At 40.4% G+C, this 21,911-nt stretch overlaps 1 protein-coding gene across 6 annotated transcripts in view; it reads left to right on the top strand.

Moving 5' to 3' along the window:
• The window catches only part of AHCTF1 (AT-hook containing transcription factor 1), an 81,549-nt gene that overhangs the window by 12,333 nt on the left and 47,305 nt on the right, over positions 1–21,911 (top strand). For all 6 annotated transcript variants that reach the window (XM_061624651.1, XM_061624652.1, XM_061624656.1 and 3 more), the window contains exons 2-7: positions 1,083–1,209; positions 6,710–6,963; positions 14,493–14,673; positions 17,039–17,246; positions 18,306–18,422; positions 20,957–21,041. In XM_061624651.1, the coding sequence (XP_061480635.1) occupies positions 1,089–1,209; positions 6,710–6,963; positions 14,493–14,673; positions 17,039–17,246; positions 18,306–18,422; positions 20,957–21,041 (966 nt within the window). In that variant the 5' untranslated portion in view covers positions 1,083–1,088. The remainder of the gene's footprint in view (positions 1–1,082; positions 1,210–6,709; positions 6,964–14,492; positions 14,674–17,038; positions 17,247–18,305; positions 18,423–20,956; positions 21,042–21,911) is intronic.

Below are 21,911 nucleotides of genomic sequence, written 5' to 3'. Positions count from 1 at the left end.
GGTCTCTGAAATTCATGGTAGGAAGCAGATTAAAATTGTAGCTCCTCTTACTCAGGATGTAGACATAGGATAACATCTTCTAACAAAAAACAACTTACACAGTTAACAAATGACACTTTAGAAAACACAGCAGCAATGTGGCCACTGTCAGGACAGCCACAATTATACTTCAATGAATATAGAAATAATTGCTTTGTAATTTACATATCTATTTTCATATAATGTGCACGTTTTAACACGGTGAAAAGCATTCATAGCAAGAGTCCATCAATCTTTTTTCTCCCATCTCTTCTCCCTCCCTCCCACTTGTTTTCTGCAGTAACTTTGAAAAAGCAAGAATAATTAAAAAATGGTTATAAAAATAAGAGAACACATCTGAATTGGCATGCTTCCTCTTTCCCCTTTCCCCTCATTCTCCTGGTCAATATTGGGTGGTAAGTTTGGTGCACTGCATGAATAAGTTCCCATGTCTTAAACATTCAGTGTTTGGCATAGGCTATGGCATCCTGAAACTGTTGGCTTTTCTTTTAATGAAAAGTTAGTACTAGTAATGATAAGGAGTAAACTTTTAACTCTTAGCAACTGAAGAAAGTTCAAAATTTGTGAAAAATGTGCTTTATATCTTGGAACAGAGGGAGGAAGATAAGATACACTTTAGAGCCCAGTGTAGATTCATTGTTCCTGACCCTTTCCCCTACCGATCAATTTTTTTCTAAAGTTGCGGGGCAGTATCCAATGTTCAGTCATATTGAGAGTAGACCCATTGAAATTAATGGAGTCAAATCACGTAATTCACTTTGTTTCAGTGGGTCTGCTCTGTGTATGAGTAATGTTGTGTATTGCCCAAGGTTAATAGCCTAAACCTTTTCCTGGCTTTGCTAGAAAATCCAGATATTTTTCTAATATGGATAATTGAAAAGTGATGTTTTGCAGAATAAGCAAATATGTGTTTATTTTGATTGCAGAATGTGGGTTTCCTTAGTGCATGGTCCAACAGCCTTAGCTCATGGGTATTGTAGTAGTTGTAATAACTTAATGGTACTGACTGCTTGCTGAATAAACGTCCTGTTGTGTCTCTACAGTGAAGCATGCGAAACCTAACAGCTCACGTAACCAGCAGCCTGCTGCAATTTCCAGAAGTGACTGTACAAGCACTTGGGGAAGATGAGATAACGATAGACTCTGTACTTCATGGGAAATTTACTGGAGGTAAACCTCAGATTTCATTTCTTACCCATCAGGAACATTAAGTGTATGTTCTAATATTTAAAGGCATAGTTAGTAATATTATAACTAGGGCAAACTCAAGTGGGGAAATTCTACCAGTGGATCCATCTAGGGAGCAATTTACAGTACCTGAATCCGCAATTAAGACAGTGGTCAGTTGGTCATCTGTGTGGGTCCAAATGAAGCAACTGAGGTTAATGCTGCAGGAGTTGCATCTTCATAAACACTGAAGCTAAATTTTGTCAAGATGGAAGTGCTGATGGTTGTCAAATCTGGGAAGGGAGGTATTACCTAATTTCAACAGGGTCATAATCCCCATGAAAGAATAGGTACACATGTTGGAAAAGCAACTTGATTCTGTTCTGCTGCTAGATTCCTAGGTGGTAGCAATGGCTAATGGTACCTTTTTAACTTTTGGTGGATGAGCCAACTGGATGCCCCCTCTTCTATCATAGATTTATTATTTATTTATTTATTTGTTATTTTATTTATATCCCTTCCTTCCTTCCAGCAGGAGCCCAGGGCGCAAAACAGAAGGGCTAACAACACATCAAAACATAAAAACAGACCTTAAAATACACCAAAACAAAACAACTTTAAAAACAAAAGATGCAACAGTAAAGATAAAATGCTCAGTGTTGGCCTGTTCTCGAACACTGGAAGCTTCAGCTAGTACAGAATACAGCACCTACAGTATAGATTCATGTGAGGAAGAGAACAGATCGTTCCTATTCTGGATTATTAGCATTGGTTTAGCTTCTAGCTCAGCTCTGGATGCTATTCTTAATATAAATGTTGTTAATGGCCTGGATCCTATACAGCTACGGGAGTGCTTCCTTCCATATGCCCTGCAAGTTAATGGGGATGGTTTTGCTGTGTGTTCCACCCAGGGCTGTGGAGTCGGTACACCAAACCTTCAACTCTCTTCTTTATTTTTCTACTGTCCGACTCCTCTATTTTTCTACTGTCCGACTCTGACTCCACCCAAAATTACTTCTTGTCAATCAAAATTTATTTGGAAGTTGGAGTCGGTACATTTCTCCGACTCCTCCCCCTCCCCAAATTGCTTCAGACTCCACCAAAATTGCTCCCGACTCCAGCTCCGACTCCACAGCCGTGGTTCCACCTTCATAATGTTGTGAGATGTGTTTAAAAAAAAGATACAGTTGGATTTACTCAGTTGTAGTGATATTCCATTGGAATTCTCTTCCACTAGAGAGTGCTAGTTGGTTCTTTTCTTTGTGACTTTTGCCCCTAGTTACACTTTCTGCATTAAAGGTATTTGCCGGTAATGACTGAATTCTACAGTTCTGAATTTTAAAATGACAATTGGAGTCTCTCAATGCTTGGTTTCTCTGTTAACTGCATTACAGTAGGGCCACGCTTTTCGGTGTTCCACTAATGCGGTGCCAGTGGGGCGATCAGCTGGAGGGGGGGCTAGAGCTCCCTGCACTCCATCTGATTGTGCCAGAGGAGGGGAAGAGCTGATCTCTTCTGGTGTGATCAGACTCCCCTGCTGGAGCTATTGTGCCAGAGGAGGGGAAGATCAGCTGTAGCATGCTACAGCTGATCTTCTCCTCCTCCTCGGGGGCGGTCAGATTCCAGCACTCCAGCTGATCACACCGGAGGAGGGGAAGATCAGCTGTAGCATGCTACAGCTGATCTTCTCCTATTCTGGCGTGATCAGACTACCGCTGGAGCTGATAGCGCCCAAGGAGGGGAAGATCTGATCTTCTCCTCCTCTGGTGCGATCAGCAGGTTAGGTTCCAGACCCCTGCGCTACAGCTGATATGCTTTTCGGCGGTTTTTGCTTTCCAGTGGGGGTCTGGACCTAACCTGCCATATGAGTGGGGCCCTACTGTATTCTTAACAATTGTTCCATTCTGTACAACCTTTTGGGCATCCAGATTGGGATTGTGATTTGGGTATTCTACAAATAGACACAACAAAAATGTGAAGCTCTTCTTTGGTAAACCTTTCTCAATATATATGTTGTTGGTCTGATTTGTTTTTTAAAGCAACATTAAGTGAAATCCTGACAGTACAGATCGCTTTCCTATGTTTATTTTGCTTTATGATTCTGATTACATTAATCAGTGGTGAAATTTTCTTTTTTGATGGAGCCTCCATTATACATATTAAGCCCTGTCAACATCTGATGGTCTGTCATCACTAACAGCTAGTATAAAATGCTTTATTCTTCAGAAAATTTTATGTTTCACTTCACAACAGATAAACAGTGGTTAAGAAGTCGGTTTTTTCATTAGGGTTTTCTATGAGGTATACACTGACTGAAAGTGAATACATCTGTTGAAGTAGATCTAGGATCAGAAGTCAAACTTCTTCTTTTTAATGTTGCTTTGGATACATTAAACTCAGATGCATCATGTTACCCATATAGCTGAGCCAATATAACTCTGGAGCTGAGTTTCCCATCTCCAGGCAATAGGTATTTGTTTCTAAGCTTTTGCTTGTAATTCAGCCCCTTTCTTATCTTAGTTCCATTGTCGTCTTGGGTTTCAAGCTGTAGATAACTTCAGGGCTCGTACAGTGGTTTCCTGTGAAGCACTGTGCTTATGTGTGATGCTGTGTGTATTTAGGTAGATTTGCATAGTGAAAAGGTTTCATACATTTCTGTGCAGTGTCCCAACTCTTTGGAAGTGCTCTTGCAGGGTAGTAACATGTATGCCAATATAACAGTTTCTGGTGATTATTACGGGATTTGTTTTTTTAATGAACAATCAAAACTCTTGAAAAGCCCTCTAATCAAAATGTTGTATGAATAGGCTGATAAAGTCTGCAAATGTATACATTACTTTTGAGTATGTTTAATAAATTTACTGAGAGTGCTCAATAAATTAATTGGAAAAGTAGGAGCTTCAAAACTTTCCCCAAAATGAGGGGATTGGTAAAAAGGAAGTTGAAAGGCATAGCCAAGAGAGTCAGATCTCTCCAAAATGCTTGGGAGTTGTTTAAAAGCACAATATTAGAAGCTCAACTGGAATGTTTACCACATATCAGGAAAGGTATCACCAGGGCCAAGAGGATGCCGGCATGGTTAACAAGCAGAGTCAAAAAATCCGTTAGAGGTAAGAATGCGTCCTTCAAAAAAAAAAAAGAGAGAGAACAAACAGGAGCACAAACATTGGCAAAAGAAATGCAAGAGAAAAACAAGGGATGCTAAAGAAGAACTTGTGAAGCACGTTGAATTTTTTGGTACGTTGGTAGCAAGAGATGGTTAGGGAGGAGGTTGGACCCCTGGATAACAAGGGAGTCAAAAGTGTGCTAAAGGAGAATCAGGAGATTGCAGAGAATGAATTAATTCTTTGCATCTGTCTTCACAGAGGCAGATACAGAGTAAATCCCTGTGTCTAAACTAACTTTGACAGGAAGGAAGTCTGAGGAATTGAGGCAAACAGTAGCAACGAGAGAGAAACTCCTAGGCCTAATAGACTAAAAAACCCTGACAAATTGCTATGGCCAGATTGCATCCAATAAAGAGTTCTCAACTCAAATGTGAGATGTGATCTAACAAAAATATGCAATGTGTCCTGAAGATCATCTTCATACCTCACTGGAAAGTATCCAATGTTAAACCAATTTTTTAAAAGGGGATCTGGGGGTTCCTGGAAATTATAGGCTGGTTTAATATTTTCCTGGGAAAATTGGTGGAAAGTATTAAAGATAAAATAACCAAGCATATAGAAGAACAAGCCTTGCTGAAGCGTCTGCAAAGGCAAGTCTGTCTCACTAACCTATTAGAATTCTTTGAGAGTGTCAACAAGCATATAGATAGTGATGACCCATAGTTGATGTAGTGTATTCAGACTTTCAAAAAGCTTTCGACAGAGTTCCTCACGAAAGGTTACTGAGTAAGCTCAGCAGTCATGGAATAAGAGGCAAGATCCTATTATGATCAGGAACTGGTGATTAAGTAACAGGAAATAGAGTATGAATAAATCGACAGTTCTCCTGATGGAGGGATATAGAAAGTAGAGTCCCTCAAGGATTGGTATTGGGACATGTGCTTTTTAACTTGTTCATAAATGATCTACAGTTAGGGTTGAGCAGTGAGGTGGCCAAGTTTGCTGCTGATATTAAATTGTGCAGGGTGTTTAAGACAAAAAAGGATTGAGAAGAGCTCCAAGAGGACCTCTCTGAACTGAATGAATGGGCAGTAAAATATCAAATGCAATTCAGTGTAAACAACTGTAAAGTGATGCATATTGGAAAGTAAAATTTCATGATAGAGATAATTATGAAAGGAATTGAAAATAAAACTGTTGGTATCATAATGCTGTTATAGAAATCTGTGGTGCAACTGCGCTTTGAATACCATGTATAGTTCTAGTCACCTTACCTCAATAAGGGTACAGTAGGGCCCCACTTATACGTTAGGTTACGTTCCAGGCCCCCACCGAAAAGTGAAAACCGCAGGAAAGTGGGGCCCTACTGTATTCCAGCTGCCGGACTCCATCTGACAGCAAAGCTGGAGCGCGCAAGCTCCATGTGTTGCAGCTGGAGTGTGCAATCAGCTGGAGCGCGGGAAGCTCCAGCCGCCGTGCTCCAGCTGATCACCCTGCTGGCACCACCGTATTAGCGGAATGCCGAAAAGTGGGGCCCTACTGTATTGTAGAGTTGGAAAAGGTTCAAAAAAGGGTAACCAAAATGATCAAGGGGATGGAGCTACTCCCCTGTGAGGAAAGGTTGCATTTGGGACTTTAAAAAGGCAATTAAGAGTACAGATGTGAAGGCCCAGAACAAAAACAGGAAAATTGGGGGAACCCCCCCCCTGTTTTTTCCCTTTAAAAAAAATTCCAGGAAAAAACTGTTTCCTTAATTTTTCCTTTTTTTTTTCCTGGGCCTTCACACCCCTAAGTAAGAGTTAGCATGATAGAAGTGTATAACATGCATGATATGGAGAAAGTGTACAGAGAAGTTTTTCTCACTCTCCCATAACATTGGAACTGGTGGACATCCAAGGAAGCTGGATGATGGAAAATTCAGGAGAGACAAAATAAAGTACTTCTTCACACAGCACATAGTTAATCTATTTGCTCCCACAAGAGGCAGTGATGGCGACCAATTCTGATAACTTTAAAAGAGGATTAGACACATTTATGGAGAATAAGGCTACCAGTGGCTGCTAGCCATGACGACTATGCACTGCCTCCAAGGTCAGAGGCAGTATGCTTCTGAATATCAGTTGCTGGAAACCACAGGAGGGGAGAATGCTGCTGCACCCAGGTCCTGCTTATGAGCTTCCCAGAGACATCTAGTTGGCCACTGTGAGAACAGGATGTCGGACTAGATGGGTCACTAGCCTGATCCAACAGGCTCTTCTTATGTTCTGAGTGAATAAACAGATCCTTGGTTGAGGAATGATACAGCTGCTCTTCACCTGTTCTTTACAGATCCCAGGTTTGGACTAATCCCTCAACATTTTTCCTGGTACTTATGTATATTTCTTGTTTTCTTCTAGGACGAAGTGGGCTGGCTTGTTTGGCATGTGGGCCTCAACTTGAGGTAGTAAACCCAGTCACCGGAGAACGGCTGTCTGCATATCGTTTTAATGGAGTGACTGAACAGCCTCCCACTATTCTTGCAGTGAAAGAGTTTTCCTGGCAGAAAAGAAGTGGACTACTAATTGGCTTGGAAGAAACAGAAGGAAGTGTTCTGTGTTTGTATGACCTTGGAATATCAAGAGTCGTTAAAGCAGTTGTTCTTCCTGGAAGGGTACATACATGGCTTTTAAATATGAAAACCAAGACTTCTGCATTGTTGTATACTTTACATACCATTTCTGCTTTGATACTTGCTGCTTGCTTGAACTCAGATTTTCTCCTACATATTTGTAGTAACCTTTAAAACTGAAATCCAGGTCTTGTTACATTCACAATGATTGGACAACCTCTCCCTTCTCTCGGTATGTGAAAGGCAGCTTAAGGCCACATTCACACTGTACATTTATACCACAGTCATAGTTTCCCCCAAAGAATTCTGGGAATTGTAGTTTGTGAAGGGTGCTGAGAGTTGCTAGGAGATCCCTGTTCTCCTCAGAGATTCTCCAAGTGGTTTAATAGTCAGTCCTTCCCAGAGAATTCTGGGAACTGCAAGACTAAGAGGAATATGGCTTTCCTAACAATTCTCAGCACCCATCACAAACTACAGGCATACCCTGATTAATGTCGCTTCACTTAACGTCACCTCGCTATAACGTACATGCTCCATATGCCTGTATTTCTCCAGAAATGCAGTGCGGCAGCAGAGGCTTTAGCGCGTGGGGGTGAAAATAGACACAACCACGCCACCGCAAATCAGCTGGGAGGTGCGATCGCGATCAGCTGAGAGGCGCGGCAGCGCAGCAGCAGAGGCTTTAGCGTGGGGCTTTGAGGCTCCGCATGAAGGAGAGGTAAAAAAAGTTTTAAAAGGTAGTGCTTCACTTTAAGGACATTTTCGGTTTACGTACTCGCTCTGGTCCCATTGAGTACGTTAATGCGAGTTATTACTGTACACTTCTCAGGATTCTTTAGGGGAAACCATGACTGTTTAAAGTGGAATAAATGTACAGTGTGAATGTGGTCTAAGATCCAATAATGGGATTGATGAAATCGGCTGTGGGAATGTAGCAATACCCAAGGAGGAGGGCACTAAACAGGCTCAGCTACTGGTGAAACTAAAAATGCGGCTTTTGGTGAACTGAGGAACGTAGTTGTGGGACAAACTAAACGAGAAGGCAGGTGCTTTGCAGAAAGAGGGAGATAAATGTTATTTTATTACTATTATTATTTATTAAATTCTATCCTGCCCTTTTCCTCTGAAGGAGCCCATGTAGATTTGCTCCTGATATCTATGCTTTGATGGAAATTCTTTTCTGCATGTTCTCATCTTTACAGAAGACAAACATGCTTTTTAATGTGTGAAGCGACCATTTGCCACTGGCATGAGCTGAAACGTATATTTTGGTCAGTTTGAAAGAGTTCAGATTTCTCCCCCCCCCCCATTAATCTAACTTTTCCTCTTGCCTAGCAAGAGTAAAGGAAAAACAACCATAAAACTGTGGTAGCCCCACTGACAGGCAAAAAAGAGGGTGCTAGAAATGTAATAAGCACCATGTTTTGAAAAATTTCTTCTTCAAGGCCATATCTTTAACAAGAATTTTCACTCAACAGGAGTTACTGCAATATATATTAGATGTGATCATTGTTAAAAATGTACCTTTGAAGGATTTTTCTGAAAATCAGTGGGCTTATGGTAAACAATATTTCTAGCACCTGGGGCCTTCCCTTTTTGGGGGGGCTATCAACAGTAGTATTGTCAGAATAGTGAGTTGCATCCAACCTACTGTGAGTACAGCGAAGTGTCACACTTGGGAATTATTTGCCATTGCTGTTGCCTCCCTGCTACATCCATTTGTAGGTCCTTAAAAGTCTCTCCTGAGGGTCAGGGGACCATTGGCAAAGGACTGAAATAGACTGTGGGCGCTGCTGGAGGAGGAAGGAATTGCTCAGAATTGAATTTTCCTGGCTTCTAGGCGAGGGGTGTAGCTCAGTGGTACAGCATCTGTTTTACATGCAGAAGATCCTAGGTTCAATCTCTGGCCTCTCCAGGCAGGACTGGGAGAGAACTTTGTCAGAAACCCTGGAGAGCTGCTGATTGGTGTAGGCAGTACTGAGCTAGATGGATCAATAGTCTGATTTGGTATAAGGCAGCTTCCTATGATCCCTAGCAGCTCTCCCTAAGAGTTGGGAGGGGTTAAAGGGGGGCTGAAATGGGGGGGGGACAGTGGAGAATTCCCAAGCATGAGGCTTTGCAGGTCCACACCATACATTTAAAGCACATTCGACACACATTTAAAGCACGTGACTTCCCTCAAAGAACATGAAAAGTGTAGTTTGTTAAGGGTGCTGGGAGTGTATAGCTCTGTGAAGGGGAAACCACAGTTCCCAGGATTCTTTGGGGGAAATCATGTGCTTTAAATGTATGGTGTGGATCTGCCTCACACTTGTGCTAGGTTGGATACAACTCAGTATACGCCTAGGTCTACATTGTTTTATTTGTATTGCCTGTTCAAAATGAGAGTGCTATCTATTGACCTGTAGTGGGCTCTCCGACACTGGAGGCATTCAAGAGGCAGCTGGCCAGCCATCTGTCGGGAATACTTTGATTTGGATTCCTGCATTGAGCAGGGGGTTGGACTCAATGGCCTTGTAGGCCCCTTCCAACCCTACTATTCTATGATTCTATGACCTAAGTTTGGAATTACTTTATAAACAATGTGCTCTTAAGCTAATTTCCCTGCAGCATAAGTTATTTTCTTTATCGTTCTCTATCTGTTTAGCTTAGGTAAGATTGGGTGCAGAGATAAAAATAAAGATTTAGGAGCAAAGTGGAATTATCTCTTGTCTTATGGTCAAAGAAAACACAGTTCAGACACTAAGCTATTATCTAGTGTGCATTTGGTCATCGGCAGTTCAAATTTGTATTAAACCTGATCATTAAAATATTTGACATTCTTGGCTCTTGAGCTTTTAGAACACATACATATATTTGTGCACATAGTGCCAGTGATGTAGGTTTGGAGCCTGGAGGTTCCTATTACTGGTAATAGGAAAATCTCTGTAAGCACATGGTGCTTTCTATTTCCCCAGCCAATTATGAGTCATGGTTGTGTGCCTGAGATCTGCTAAAATACTCTATGCTTCATTTTGAGATTATATAAACTTTGTTTGTGATATTAACCTAATTCTCAGAACAGCAAGCCAGACTTTCAGTGACCTATCATAGTTCCTTGGAGTTAATTTTGCTGGATGAAGTTTGTTTTAAGTTCACTATTCAAGTATATGTTAAACAAAACAGGTCTAAACTAAGGATTGGAAGTATTAACACAGAGCAACTAGAAAGAAAGAAAAACATACTGAAATTGAATAAGTGTGGGATGAACTCTTATCTCCAGGCATATTCAAATATTTTTGATTTATGGCTTGGAAAGTATTGACAGAAATGATAGTGTAACTGTTGTAAATTTGTTAATTAATCCACTTTAACTTTCTTGTGGAATGAAAGTAAATATCCCTTGGTTGCAATCTCTACTCTGAGTGTTTCTCACCATATTCTAACCGTATTCTTTGCTAATCATGACTTTCTGACTTCTTGCTTTATTCTAAACATCTGTGCCCTCATAATCATGCTTTGACTCTCTAATCCATGGTTCCTTGGGCTACAATATCTTGTATAATGACCTGATTTACTCGCTATCCTCAAAGAATCTTTCTAGTGCTTGCTGCTGTCGTATGGTACACAATTCAGTGCAAAAGAGAGGAGCATTATGTGGACTTCTTAACAGTAGGGAAAGGTACCAAGAGGCTAGTACATTAGTTAAATTGACTGCACTTTCCTATTCATGTTGCTTTTGGTATTCCATTCTTTGGTAGAGAGCCTTTCAGAAGGCTTATGCGTTCCTTTTCCCATTCCTCTGTCTGGAGGAGGAAAGCTACTAATTTATTTATTAGATTTTTACCATGCTTTTTTCCTGGATGTGTTCAAAGCATCATCAAGTGTTTTTTTAAAATCAATAAAATATCACTACTAATATGAAATCAGCAAAAATTATGGTAGTATCGAAGGGGATCAATTAAAATACTTCACATGCAGTAATGAGTAAGTGCACTGGAAGTTCTATATGTGCATTATGGAACCATCTGTTTTTATTAACACTTTGTTCTCACTTAACCACTGATCTCACTTGTTTTACTTGATTTAACTAGTTTTACTTGATTTAACAAAAATTCCTCTCTCTCCCAGGTAGTGAGTATAGATAGTTTAAAATGGTGAAAAAAAGGTCAGTTCAGTAGTAAAATCAAAACAGAATTAACAAACAAAATGACAGGTTGGGGGGCAAGGGAACTATTTTGCATAGGTGAAAATTGATTGAGAAATGAATACTTGGAGAACAAACTCTAGAATTGCTGGCTAAATTGCATTTACTTCTAGGGATTATGGGCGCAATCCAGCTCACCTTTCCACCAGGCAGGGGGGAGTTGGATGCCATGGACTGCTGGCTGCACTGGCAGGCTCCTGGCACCTTACCTTCTGCCAGGGGTTCTCTGGGGACAGCCAGTCTGATGGATGGAGACCCAGTGGAAGCCCTGATGCTCTGGGGGCATGGCAGGGGTGGAGCCATGGGGGTTAGTTACGTGAGATCCTCACTTTCGGAGCCCTCCTCCAGCTCCCAGCCTGCCTGGAATCACGGCCGGCCAAAAGACCGGTGCAGTAAAAACATTAACTAAGCACATAGAAGAACAAGCCTTGCTGAAGCAGAGCCAGCATGGCTTCTGCAAGGGAAAGTCCTGTCTCAGTAACCTATTAGAATTCTTTGAGAGTGTCAACAAGCATATAGATAGAGGTGATCCAGTGGACATAGTGTACTTAGACTTTCAAAAAGCGTTTGACAAGGTACTTCACCAAAGGCTTCTGAGGAAGCTTAGCAGTCATGGAATAAGAGGAGAGGTCCTCTTGTGGATAAGAAATTGGTTAAGAAGCAGAAAGCAGAGAGTAGGAATAAATGGACTGTTCTCCCAATGGAGGGCTGTAGAAAGTGGAGTCCCTCAAGGATCGGTATTGGGACCTGTACTTTTCAACTTGTTCATTAATGACCTAGAATTAGGAGTGAGCGTGAAGTGGCCAAGTTTGCTGATGACACTAAATTGTTCAGGGTTGTTAAAACAAAAAGGGATTGCGAAGAGCTCCAAAAAGACCTCTCCAAACTGAGTGAATGGGCGGAAAAATGGCAAATGCAATCCAATATAAACAAGTGTAAAATTATGCATATTGGAGCAAAAAATCTTAATTTCACATATACGCTCATGGGGTCTGAACTGGCGGTGACCGACCAGGAGAGAGACCTCGGGGTTGTAGTGGACAGCACAATGAAAATGTCGACCCAGTGTGCGGCAGCTGTGAAAAAGGCAAATTCCATGCTAGGGATAATTAGGAAAGGTATTGAAAATAAAACAGCCGATATCATAATGCCGTTGTATAAATCTATGGTGCGGCCGCATTTGGAATACTGTGTACAGTTCTGGTCGCCTCATCTCAGAAAGGATATTATAGAGTTGGAAAAGGTTCAGAAGAGGGCAACCAGAATGATCAAGGGGATGGAGCGACTCCCTTACGAGGAAAGGTTGCAGCATTTGGGGCTTTTTAGTTTAGAGAAAAGGCGGGTCAGAGGAGACATGATAGAAGTGTATAAAATTATGCATGGCATTGAGAAAGTGGATAGAGAAAAGTTCTTCTCCCTCTCTCATAATACTAGAACTCGTGGACATTCAAAGAAGCTGAATGTTGGAAGATTCAGGACAGACAAAAGGAAGTACTTCTTTACTCAGCGCATAGTTAAACTATGGAATTTGCTCCCACAAGATGCAGTAATGGCCACCAGCTTGGACGGCTTTAAAAGAAGATTAGACAAATTCATGGAGGACAGGGCTATCAATGGCTACTAGCCATGATGGCTGTGCTCTGCCACCCTAGTCAGAGGCAGCATGCTTCTGAAAACCAGTTGCCGGAAGCCTCAGGAGGGGAGAGTGTTCTTGCACTCGGGTCCTGCTTGCGGGCTTCCCCCAGGCACCTGGTTGGCCACTGTGAGAACAGGATGCTGGACTAGATGGGCCACTGGCCTGATCCAGCAGGCTCTTCTTATGTTCTTATGTTCTTATTTCCATGGTGGCCTATGCGGAGCACTTACTTCCCGGGAGGTCTGTTTGTGGAAACTGGTGCTTCCTGGCTAGCTCGTGCACTCAGGTCCCCATGGAGCCGACGTTCAGCTGGGCCAGCGGCTCCCAAATAGGAGGAGGATCCTGCAGTACTTTCTGCTGCTCCCACTTCTGCTGGCTGCCCGTCATTTGGGTGGCTCTTTGAATCTCCCATGATACATGGATCTATTTTACAAATGTAGGTCCACTTCTTAATTTAAAGATGAATAATGCCACTTCCAGAACTATAATACAATTTGTTTTGGTTCTGTGACTCTTGCAATATAGATTAGTTTTTTTGAAATGTATCCAGGTTGCAGGAATGTATTCCAAAATAAGATGATAGGAACAATTAGGTCTCACATTTGAATAATACTAGTTTCTGTTAGTGATGTTTTCCTAAAAAGATTCAGCAGCAAAACAGTGACAAAACGTATAAACTGGTCACTTGCAATCTATCACATCTCCAGTGTTTGTCATCTCTTAAAATGTTAGGTGTGGGGGAACACCAATAATTGAAAAGCAGTGATGGTAGAAAATAGTATATTGTGGTTAATTATGTTTGTTGGTTTCATCTTTTATAACAGTAGTACATAAAGTCTTCAAGATACAAAAAAAAAAGGTGTCCGAAAAGGCATGTCCAATTCTTTGTGCAGAGTTCAGTGCTCCAGTATCACAAACCTTTTGGGGGTGGGGAAGGGGTTAATTTAGGTCTGCAAAGGCAATCTGAATCCAGATTGTGCTAAATGTATGAGGCATTCAATGAGCATTTGTGCTGTCAAAGAAGAGTTTCCTACATAGCACAATGACTTGTGTTTTAATGTACATCAAATCTCATTAGCTTCAAAATGATCTTGAACTCAAGGAAATTTTCTTTCCACTGAAAATAGGCAGCTTTTCTTGTCCTGCTAACTGAAAAATTATTTCCCTTAAATAGTTCAGACAACGACCTAGCACAGAATAATAAACCTCACAGTATGAGTACCTGTAGAAATTGACCATAGTTGAAGACTTTAAAATTTAGCTGTTCAGATGCTTAACTAACCAATAACACATTTTCATTGAAAAACTAAAGAATGGTATCCAATTTCTATTCATAGTAGACAAGTTTAAATTAATGGATCTAAATTAGTCATGTCCATTAATTTCAGTAGGTCTACTCTGAGCAAGGCTAACATTGGATACCACCCAAAATATCCAACTTGTTTTCCAGGACTTATTAATGTCTCTGTGACTGAAATTGCATCCTTTGCTTGGCATGGTAGACGGACCAATTTAGTTATACCCAGATGCTGGGCAAACCCCCTTATTGTGAATAATAAAATGTTAATGATTCAAGGAATGCCTAATATAGATGAAGCTGTGCTGGGATCCATGGTTAAATCCTCAATCTCTGGGATTGCAGTGCTGAGTGGTAGACCTGGACTAAAAATACAAAAACTAAATGGAATACTTGTTTGTTCATCTTGCAGTTGGTCAAACAGTTTAAGTAATGTTCAGGTTTTTCCCTAGGTTACTGCCATCGAACCCATAATTAACCATGGAGGAGCCAGCTTGACAACACAACACTTGCACCAGAGTCTCAGATGGCTGTTTGGTGTGGCTGCTGTGGTCACAGATGTTGGACATGTCCTCCTGATTGATCTTTGTCTGGATGACTTGTCATGTAGCCAAAATGAAGTAGAGGCATCAGGTAAATTTCATTCATTTTTCTCTGCAATGTTGCTTGCTAGTTGAAAAACAAAGAAGTTAAGTTTGCTAGATAATGGTCTGGTTTGCACATAACAATCCATAGTTTGTTTAGCCAACGTGTGGTTTGTTTAAATGTCCAAAATCCAGCCAATCATTCTAACCATGTTTTGTGTTCTGGCAGCAAACCATGATGTGAAGCTATGGTTTGCTGTTAACTTACAAACCATGCCTTGTTTTAACTGTACTTTTGTGTTATATCCAAATCCAGTAGCCTTATTTAACCATCATTTGGTTGGCCACTTCATCCTAGTTATTTGCCAAGCTATAGAGACAAGAGGCAAGAGTACCTGAAAAAAATGCACCAAGCTTTGGAGGAACAAGCTGTGGCTTGTTTGGTCATCTGTGAGATGACTTTTGGATTGTTTAAATAAAATAGAAATGGACTGCCTTCAAGTCCATTCCGACTTATGGTGACCCTATGAATAGGGTTTTCATGGTAAGCAGTATTCAGAGGTGGTTTACTATTGCCTTTCTCTGAGGCTGAGAGGCAGTGACTTGCCCAAGGTCACCCAATGAGCTTCATGGCTATGTGGGGACTTGAACCCTGGTCTCCCATGTATTAGCACCTGAACACAGTGTGAGTGCCATTTTGCATATTTTGGCAAACATAACTCTCAGCACTAAGTGGGCTAGGACAGCCTTTCCCAACTAGTGGGACACCAGATGTTGTTGGACCACAACTCCCATCAGCCTCAGCCAGCATTGCCAATGGTCAGGAAAGATGGGAATTGTGGTCCAACAACATCTGGTGGCCCACTAGTTGGGAAACGCTGGGCTAGGATATGTGACTATATTGCTAAAACTGTAGAGTTCAGTCCTGTTGGTCTCTAAGAAGATGGTTGGTTTTGGTCTGCCAAGCTATAAAATGCATATCCTTTTGGGCTAGAGCAGCCTTTCCCAACCAGTGTGCCTCCAGATGTTGTTGGACCACAACTCCCATCAGCCTCAGCCAGCATTGCCAATGGCTGAGGCTGATGGGAGTTGTGGTCCAATAACATCTGGAGGCATACCGGTTGGGAAAGGCTGGGCTAGAGAAATCTGAGGTAATGGCAATTTCACACCAGTGATCTAGGCTGATTCTACTTCTGGCTCACTTGGACAAGCAACAGTCTCTGGACCCCTGTGTTCCTACATTAAGACCTATGCCAAAATTAGGGTCCATAATCCAGTGATCTCCCAAGAACTTATCTAAAAGTCCAAAGTTTATTTTTTGGTTGTTATGTTGTGAAACTTGAGGTTGTGGTATGTGCTTAAGAGATATTGGAGTGGAAAAAAAGGTGTTTATGTAGACAAATAAAAATGTTCCATGTAAAGAAATATTAATGTCTTCTGAATTAAAGATGTGCATCCAAAGTTAAACAGTATAAGATTGGTTGGATCTTCCATTGAAATCTATGGAAAAACAAATGAACTCATGAATGCATGCACAAATGGAACACAAAATAACAAATTGAATTGGCACAGTCTCGGCCTTGATAAGACAGCAAGCAATAATAACGGTTCAAAAATGGCACCTTACACCGGTGAGGCTCTCCTGTATCAATTCATCGTTGAACTGATGTTGGAGAGGATATAATGTTAATGGCTCATTCCACCGTATGTGGTGGGCATGACTTTTGGGATTCAGTCTTTCCAGAAATTCATAACAACACCTGTTTAAGACCCTGGAAATGGGATTATTAAATTTATTTCAAGGGGAGAACTTAGATGTGCACTTTAAACGCCTAATTAGTTTCTTATTAACACCAGCAAGGCTGATAATTGCCAGACTCTGGAAGCATCTTCTGGGGATGAATTTAACAGTGTGGTATGACAAAGTGTGGCAGCTTGCTCTGGCAGAAAAACCAACATGTTGGCTAAGGACTGCACAAGGGAAAAATGCAAGGACTGATTTACTGCTGACTGGTTTTGCTTTATTGCATTTATGAGCGATAATGACAATCGTGGACTTCCAGCAGTCTTCAGAAATATCTAGTTGGTTGCATAAATATTGATCTCCATTAAGTCTTAGTGACATCTCAGAAAATCTTGACTTGCAGTTTGCAAAGGGAATTGTATTGAAGAGCCACTGTTCTTTTTTGTTCCTATTTGATCTTTGGGGTTCAGGTTTTCTTTTTGTATACCTGATAATTTTCAATAAATTTTCATTGGGAAGAAGAAAAGAAAAATGGAATTTGGGGGGAAATCCTTGTACATTTCTCCTTTGGACTACCTTTTTGGTGCCTACTTGACTCTTTGAACTAATTAAAAAGATGCTACTTTAAAGCATAACAATGTGTATTTATGTTGTGTACTGCCATATGCAGATCTAGAAGTTATCACTGGAATCCCTCCTGAAATCCCACAAATAAGGGAAGCTATAACAAGGAAGGGTCGGCATCTTTGTTTCCAGTTACTGAACCCATCAGGAACTGCTGTGACAACTCTCTCATACATACACAGGAGCAACCAGTTAGTTGTGGGGTTTTCTGATGGATATCTCTCACTGTGGAACATGAAAAGTCTGAAGAAAGAGTGAGTATATTTATATGACAAGTGGAGTATTCAGTTAATGGAATAAAATTTAAGGAGGTATTGACAGTTACGCCTATCATAGAATGTTTCTCTTTTGAATGCTTTATTTGAAGTATAAAATGTGTTAGGTCATCATTTACTTAATTGATATTCATTAGGCTTCTATAAACTGTAGATAGAATTCCTCTGTATCAGATGTGTGAAATACACTATTTTGATTAGTAGCTTTTTTAAAAAAACAACCTGAAGCCAAGGTAACTTAACTCTAGCAGTTTTGTCCAGAATTTCTGTTATGAATTCTGTTTAAGACAGTCCTGATAGAGGAAGAGGCCGATACAACTTTCCTGATGCCTCCTTTCTTCTGCAGCTCCTGTGCTAGCGGTTTATGGGGATCTTCTAGATATTTAGGAGGTAGCATGGGGTTCTGCAGGGGGAAGGGGGAATTGGTGGACATTGCCTCCCCGCCCCAGCAAGTCCACCACTGGATTACAGGCTCCAACCTGAAATCTGGCTCCATCCTGATGTGTTCTATCTAGTAATCGAAAAACAGCTTGATGGCTGCTTCCAATGCAGCAGAATGTTGATTGTTTAGCTAATAAATTAACCTAAATTAATGGGACACAGTGCAGGGGAAAATCCAATGTTGAATAACACTTCTAAATGATTTATAATCGAGTTTAGAAGTACACCTACCTAGTTAATACCTTAATGCTTACCTTATTCCAGCAATGTTTTTTTGTGAAAGTTGATACTACTTTAACGGAATATTTAGTAGTAGACTAGAGATTTGGGTGGCAGTGTTGTGAATTCCACATTACCTATATTTGCCTTTTTAGTGCACATTGTTGCATCTTAAAATTTGTAATTGTGCTATGTGATCTTAATACGTAGAAGTACTGACAGTAGCAAAGTACATTCTGTAGCTGGAATATTGAAAAAGTACATTAACTGGATTTTTATCCATTACAAAACAGGAAGCAGTTAAATTACAAAATCTATAACATTAATGTACAGACTTATACAGATTTATCCATCTACCTTTCTCCCCTACCCATTTAGATACCACTCCCAGTTAGAAGGAGGTAGAATTCCTGTCTACGCTGTTACTTTTCAAGAACCTGAAAATGATCCTCGCAATTGTTGTTACTTGTGGGCTATTCAGTCAACACAAGAAAGGTGGGTGTAGACTGACAGATTTAGAAAATAATTTCTGGCTGTTATCTAGATGGTAAATGGTATACAAGTGAAGTCTGAAACTGTGTAGAAGTGAAGTGTGAAATTATACTGTGTAAATGACTTTGTTTATTCTTGCTTGCCTCCCTGATGAAACTCTTCTCTAGCAAGGGTACAGAACTTTTGTTTGGCCTGAGGGCTGCATTAGCTCTTGGCCAACTCTCTGGGGGCCGTATGCCAACAGTACTCAGAAGCCAAAACAAGAGTGTGTGTGATAATCCCACTCGCTTGCACACACATGCTTAAGCAGTGCAGGATCTCACTCTCCCTTCTCCCAAGCAATTGGGCTTGAAACAAACATTTCAGCTTTTTTTCAAGCCTAAATTTGGAAGTGGGGATGATCTTTACAGAATTTGCAGTGGGGAAGAGGAGGATTAACTCTTCCATTGGCACCAATAGAAGACCATCTTCACAGCAGGCCCATTAACTCCTGCAGTAGCGGAGAAAGTGGCCGGAATGTGAATAAAAGCCATATAAGTGCTGCAAGCCCTGTGGTAGCAGAGCACTTAGGGAGGAAAAGTGTTGCCAAAACAAAGGAAAAAATAAGGCGTCAGTCTTACCAGCCTCACTACTTGAATGCAGACTTCTGTGGTAAAATTCATTGGTTTGCCTCCTTCCTACTAAGTATGGTCAAATAACTTGATAGAGATTGATAGGAAGAATTAGTTTAGAAATTGAATTAGCATTGTTTCACTATATCTGTGAATCTTGCAGAAAATGCTTAGAAACATTTAATAATGAATGTTTTAGCTTATTTAATGCGAGCCTGTCTACTAGAAAAGTTTGATTAGTTACAAATTGGATACTAGTTACAAATTGGATACTAGAACCTTTTTAGAACTATTTTAAACTTTAAATGTTCCAGTGATGAAATGCCTTATTCATGGGTTGTATAGGGACAAAATGTGCATGCACATCTCTTATGCATGCAGGGGTTTCCAGTCACTTCAGTAAAGGGAATCCATGTGATTAAGGAAATGCTCATGCAAATTAGATTAGACTAGATTTATAATATAGACTAGATTTCTGTGCATCTGTCACTGAGGCCATGCCAGTATAAGCATTGGATGAACAGACCATGAGACTAAAGTTTGAAAGCTAAGCGAATATATTTTGTTAAAACTTACTAAAATATAAAATAGGTTTATTTTCAGGTTAGGTACATAACAATACTTTGATAGCTGCTTATAGATGTTGCTGTTGCTTTAAAGAGGTGTCTGTAGATTTGCTCTAGTTTTTACCGCTATACAAACCAGTAACCAATTCCTCTTTCTAGCTAAACCCCATTTAAATCGCAGATTGTTTTAGAGGGCTTCTCTCTCTCCCCCCCCCCTTAACATCTTCCGTCAGGGAAGAGTTCCCTTTCCTACAGTTGCATAACAGGCTTTTTCAGAAGTCTTCTGTCTTGTCAAAGAGTTGGTGTTTTTTCAGATTAACCGCCAGCTGCTCTCTCAAAGGATTGCTGCTGGAGTTTTCTTCTTCATTTGCAGGCCTTCTTAGATTTTGCCCTCAGTTATTTCAGCTTCAAGACATTGGCTCCTTCCTCTTCATCAGCTGCCTGTTGCCACAAGGATCCTCAGCCCCTCTGTACTCTGGCTGCGTCCCTTGGCTGCTGCTTCCAGCTCCAGACTCTATCCAAACTTGTCTCTTTAAAGTACTTCAATGAATCCTCTCCCAAAGACTACCCAAGTGACCTCTAAACAGTGCTCAACCTACACTTTTTATTCTCTCCAGTCAGAACCCTCTAACCCAGCCTTTCCCAACCAGTGTGCCTCCAGATGTTGTTGGACCACAATTCCCATCTTTCCTGACCATTGGCAATGCTGGCTGAGGCTGATGGGAGTTGTGGTCCAACAACATCTGGAGGCACACTGGTTGGGAAAAGCTGCTCTAACCACTAACCAGGTTCTCAGTGGAATTCAAAACCTCATGATCTTATAACTATGAGCTAAAGTTTAAATTGAATTTCCATTTAAATATCTTTCACAACCTGACTTTTTGGATTTTACTGACTTGTATAAAAGTGGAGTTCTACTGACAACCATCATAACTCAAATTTCACAAAAGACAGTCATCTCCTTAACAACAGTATTAGTTTACCTGTTTCTTGGCAGACTGCCAACTAAACCCCAATATAATACATCTCTATGGCTTCAATTAGAAGTAAAAGACCAGTTTTTTGCAATTCCAACAGCGTTTATAACTGAACAACTTTCTTACATTAAATATTTTCCCCATAAAGTTAGTTTCTTTACAGCATCCATTGGGGCTCCTGCAGCTGGAATAGTTCATTGGATATGGTTGATGCAGTGAAAGAACAGCAGTGAAGTAGCAGAGCTGCTGTACAATTAATCTTATTAGTGCTATGCTTTAAAATATCTTATTTGTGATAACAACTGTTTATAATAATAGCATTATCTGATAGATAACAAAGGTGCCTAGGTGCTATACTAAAATCTTAATTTATTTCATTCTAGTGAAGGGGATGTTGTTAGTTTACATCTACTGCAGTTGGCTTTCAGTGATAGAAGGCGTTTGGCATCAGGACAAATCATGTATGAGGTAAAGTATTGGCATGTTGAAACACAATACTACTTTATTAGCCTTGGCATTTATTTAAAAACTACAACTGGATATAAACATGGCAGTCTGTCCATAATCCTGCTAATCTGGAATATTTTAGATTTTAAGATTTGGCTGCTTTTGATGTTGGAGATTAAGCTCAAACTGAATACATCATATCCCATTATGACATCTTTACATACTTGCATATATTGTTGAACCACATATGTAATATATAAAAATAAACTGTTTCAACAATATATAGATGTATGTAGATGTCCTAATGGGACATCTCTGATGTACTCAGTTGGAGTTTAGTCTCAAATTTAGAATTATAAATATTTCAATATTTCAGAAGCAGCTCCCCAGTTTTTTATTCTTAAATGTTCACTACATTTGCCTTTTATATATTTATCCAGCTCTCAAATCTGGATGTCTTTGTATCACTCGGTTTGTTTGCATTCTTAAAAATTATATGGGGTAACACAATACAGTTGGATTGAAAATAGGAGTAAATTAACTTTCTTTCCTGCCACTCATTTAAAATTGGCATTGTATCTATATGAAGCTAGTACATGGATAATAATCCTTCGACGCTATGCAGTCTTTATGAGGTTGCACCAGCTATTATATGTTAAATCCATGTTGATTGCATGATAAAGCATGGAGACCTTATGTGGAGACTTTTCATGTGGTGAGCAGCTTTCAAACTGGAGGCATCTGTGAAGAGAAAACATGTGGAAGCAATTTCAATTATCTCTTTATGGTGTCTTCAGTCTTTCAGTTGTCCTTAAGAATGAATAATAGATGTGATCATAGAATCATAGAATAGTAGGGTTGGAAGGGGCCTACAACGCCATCAAGTCCAAC

The sequence above is a fragment of the Rhineura floridana genome, chromosome 4, assembly GCF_030035675.1.
Source record: "Rhineura floridana isolate rRhiFlo1 chromosome 4, rRhiFlo1.hap2, whole genome shotgun sequence".
Lineage (NCBI taxonomy): Eukaryota > Metazoa > Chordata > Lepidosauria > Squamata > Rhineuridae > Rhineura > Rhineura floridana.
The sequence above is the reverse complement of the archived record's forward strand: the minus strand, read 5'-3'. Positions and strand labels throughout refer to the sequence as shown.